Source organism: Seriola lalandi, unplaced genomic scaffold, assembly GCF_002814215.2.
Source record: "Seriola lalandi dorsalis isolate HSWRI2012SDOR001 ecotype SW California unplaced genomic scaffold, Sedor1 jcf7180002053567, whole genome shotgun sequence".
NCBI classification, from domain to species: Eukaryota; Metazoa; Chordata; class Actinopteri; order Carangiformes; family Carangidae; genus Seriola; species Seriola lalandi.
The window spans coordinates 1-4289 of NW_019524120.1; the positions used below are offsets into that span (position 1 = coordinate 1).

General features: G+C 42.7%; 1 protein-coding gene and 1 pseudogene across 1 annotated transcript; one reads left to right on the forward strand and one right to left on the reverse strand.

Annotated features, from left to right (window-relative positions):
- Positions 1-46: 46 nt before the first annotated feature.
- On the reverse strand, positions 47-2203 carry LOC111651297 (ectonucleoside triphosphate diphosphohydrolase 7-like). Its single transcript, XM_023401267.2, has 6 exons — positions 1992-2203; positions 1812-1871; positions 1585-1733; positions 1098-1264; positions 535-736; positions 47-226 (listed from the first exon to the last, which is right to left on the reverse strand). Exons 1-6 carry the CDS (start codon positions 2101-2103, stop codon positions 62-64), a joined length of 855 nt encoding a protein of 284 aa, XP_023257035.1. The 5' UTR covers positions 2104-2203; the 3' UTR covers positions 47-61.
- Positions 2204-3911: 1708 nt separating this feature from the next.
- On the forward strand, positions 3912-4253 carry LOC147819427 (mitoferrin-2 pseudogene; annotated as a pseudogene).
- Positions 4254-4289: the final 36 nt, after the last annotated feature.

Sequence of the window (4289 nt, forward strand, 5' to 3'; positions counted from 1 at the left end):
GTAGTCCTGGTAAACAAACCGCCACAAACGCCGGTAAACAAACAAACCAACACCAGCGCAATCACGGTCGCTCTATATGACGTGATAGTGGTGCGTTTGTGGTCACCTTAGCAGCTCGGGAATATTTGTCACTGTCGTACTGCCCTCCGATCCTCAGCACGTCCTCCATACAGTAATAAAACTCTGAGAAGCCGTAGAACTCGCTGTTGCTGAAGTTGATGGGAGCCTGAAAAAGAAAACACAAGAAATGTAATGAAACAACTGAAAGAGAGCGCGTGAATTTAATTTTGTTTATTTCTGAAATAAATAGGGACATTTGCCAGGAATAAACATCACTGTGAACTGCCGTGTTTTGCTGTTAATGAGTATATTTTACTAATAATAATTACCCACGTTTTCAAAGGTAAAATATGTGATTCTTTATCTGAGAGGATTTAAAACAATATCTAATGATTATAAAAGTGATGCTAACGAGCTTAGCGATGACACTGGCGCTCGCTCACACGAGAAGGAAGCAGTTGAAGCGAGTTATACCTGATAAACGCCCCCTGGAGACATGGTGCCGTTGTGGAGGCCGAGGAAGGGCTGCACAGCTTCCTGACATCGAGCCCAGTCACCCTGACCCCGCAGGTGCAAGGTGTGGTTGCCCCTGACAACCGACTCAGACAGACCGACGGGCAGACACGGGTCCAGGTATGGTTTCTCCTCGCTCAGGCCCGTCTGTGCGGTTAGAAACCTGGACCGACAGGAGCATCGTACCCATGTTATGTATGTTCAGACGTCACAGTGAGTCTCTATCGTGGATTATTAAAGAATTAAATCAGACTTCATCTTAGTATAATTACCATAAACAACAGACTGACCGGCCTGTAAACTATATTTTACATCACGGACCACCTGGCCGAATTTCACAGATAAGAAAAAGTAAATACTTCCTGGGGTTTGTGGGAAATGTAGTCTTAATTTTGAATAACACCAATAATACTACTGGTATGAGACAACATAAGAGAGGCGACCAATCATCTGGAGCCTCGTCATACACACATTGTGTGTGTGTGAATGTGTGAATGTGTGTGAATGTGTGTGAATGTGTGAACCTGTTCTTGGCGAATGTCTTGTTGACCAGCTGGTCCTCGTAACGCTGCCTGGCCATGTTTCCTCCGAAGCCGAGGAATGTGGTGACGTAGACTCGGTACACGTGTTGCGTGTGCTCGACGTCGCAGCCCAGATTAAACTCTGCGAGAACACTCTTCCCTGCCTCCTCCTGGAAACACACACTGACGCGTTACACTGCTGCAGACGATGATGAACATGATGACAATGATGTACAGGAAATTAATTAGCAGCTATTTTGATAGTTGATTTGTCATTTTTCAAGAAAAGATGCCAAATATTTGATGCTTTCAAGCCCTCAGATGAGAGAATGCTGCGTTTGTTGATGTAGAGTTTTATAGACTAAACGATTAATCCAGAAAAATAATCAGCAGATCAATCAAAAATAAACATTATTTGCAGCCTTAATCAATAACAGCTCTCCAGAGTCTGGAGTTAACACAGTTCCTCCTGCAGTAACAGCTGTCTCACCTCCTCCGGTGAGTTGAAGGTGATGGCACTGGGCACCTCGTAGGCAATCTGCAGTGAAGCTCCGCCCATATCCATGATTCCCACTGTACGCCGCCTGCTGATTGGCCGCTGGTTCTGAGACCCGGTTGTCACCTCGACCGTGGCGTCCTCTGAGAAACACAACAGATTTAACAACTTAACAAAATTGGGATTTGATTATTGGGTCAAATGTAATCCTCCACACTCACCCTCGTCAGCGTGATCGAAGCGGCCCAACACAAAGTTAATGCCGATCCATGCGTACACTCCTTCAGGGTTAAGCAGCCATGATGGAAACAGGCAGGTGATAGTTCATTAACCACTGAAACCATCAGTGAGAAACAACAACACCAGAGTGAAATAATAATAATAATAAAACGTCCTCTCACCCTCCTGTTTCCCTGAGATGACCTCGGCATGTGAACTAGAGAACAGGAAATCAAACTCCAGGGGAACATCAGTGACCAGGTCCTCCAAGATGGCCGCCTGTTGGCTACACATGGAGAAGTACAGAACATATGTGACACATGCAGCTCCGAGCAGAATTAAAACTGCTGCTTAAACATTAAAAACAGCCACAAAAAGCTGGAGAAAACTGAAGTCTGATACAGCAGCTCTGCCATCAATCCGAGAGACCAAGACTAAAAAAATGAAGCGTGTAGTTTGTAGTTATGTTGCTGTCTCTTATACACATCTAGTTAGCTATCTATCTAACTTGCTTGCTAGAACAAAATGGCGCCATTCAGTATCGTGGTGCTGCACAGTTTTTGATTTATTTGCAAAAATGTTGTAAAACATTTGCCATTATGGATTATTGAGTTAATACTGAAGGGCAAAATATCAGTTTTATCCATTTGAAATTCCATTTACAACACAATAAATTGTGCAGGAAGTGATACTACCGGAAGCCACTGTATGTGAATGTCTTTCCGTACATACAGTATATATATATATATTTTTTTTTTTTTTTTTTTTTTTGGTTTTTAGAATAATTGTATTTCTTATTTGCAGATTAATAAATAAATACAATCCATTTTGAATTTGGGTTTGATTAACTGTTAGGATGACAAATAAACTGGCATACATTACAAAGTTAAGAAATTTGGATCAGAAATGTTTATAATTTGCAGGGAGTTTGAGAAACACCTGAAGGCAGCACAAGCCATCTAGTGGAGACATGAGAACCTGCTGTAGATGACTTATGACTGTAGATGACTGTTGTCTTATGGAGTTTATGATTGTCACTAATCCCTTTATTCAGCCTGAATACAACACACTGTGTAAACAATGATATTCTATAGGAGTAAAAAAAATGGATTAACATATCAGTAAGGCCACTGTATTGTCAATTACCATCAAACTTCTGTTAAGAGTTTAATGACACAAATCCATCAATTAAGATGACTTAGAAAACCTTATCATATAGCCTATTCTAATGATCAAATATGAGATTAGTTTTCTCCTTGCAGACTAAGAATATTCTGTCTACAATATCAACTGACATAATAAAACCCATAAAACAAAAACAAAAGGTTCACAAGTAACATTAATTTGAGCCATTCAAGTTGTACACTCAGACTGGGAGATTGTAATAGTCTATAGCCTTTCTCAAAATTCAACTTCAACAGCTACTGATCCATTTGATCAGTTAGATTTTTAGTATTTTTAATATGTCTTAACATGAGAGGTCATGGCCTACAGGACTATATCAAAGAGCTCACTTATAGACACTAAATCACCAAACAGAGACAAAACGCTCACCAAAAGGCACAAAATAACCACAAAGAGACACAAAAAAACTCTTAAATCTAAACAACTTTTTAAATACGTTTTGGTAATCAAGTGAACAAGTTATTTTTCACTTATATTTTAGGTCCAAAATTATGTATTTTAAAGTATTTATGATGCAGTGTTACAGATTGAATGTGGGACGTCCTGTTTAAAACTCTTCCCGTACATACATGTGAGCTCCTGCTGTTACAAAAGCGTCAACACCCACTGACGCAGTATCGCAGCCCGCTTTATTTGCCCCGCCTCTTTTTATGACTTTTGAGGGGACTCTCGGTGATTGACAGTCCTGTTGTCCAATCAGCGTCAGTATTCTAGCGTGACTCACGTACAAACCCACCAGCTTACTCTCCCGGTTCCCGGGACACACCACAGCCCGCCGCGCAGAAGCTGCGACCCGCCAATACTTTCTCTGGCCGGCTGGGATACTAATTAAACTCCCAGGGAGATAACAACGACAGGCGGGTTGCTAAAGTGCTCTGATTGAACACACTTCACGGACTAAACTCTTTGTCATTTGAATGGAAGCGGACGGTTTCGTGTCCCGGCGAACGTCCGTGGAAACACCGGGCGTCGATAGCCGGGTTGCAGGCGCCGCAGCCGGGGCAGAGTTTCGATGGCTAGGCGGCAGGCTACTGGACGCCACCGGGGGATTTGTCGGGTCTCTTCCACCAAGAATGACAGGGGAACAGGACTTTGCCCCGGTGCTGCATCGAGCAACTCCGGAGACCTCGACCTCTGTGGAGCCAGAAATAGACTATGAAGGGCTGCCTCAGGGAGTAGCCACCAGCACACACATGCTGGCAGGAGCCGTGGCTGGAATCATGGAGCACTGCCTCATGTACCCCATCGACTGTGTCAAGGTATCAGCACTAAAAAAAATACAACTCTCAGTTTAT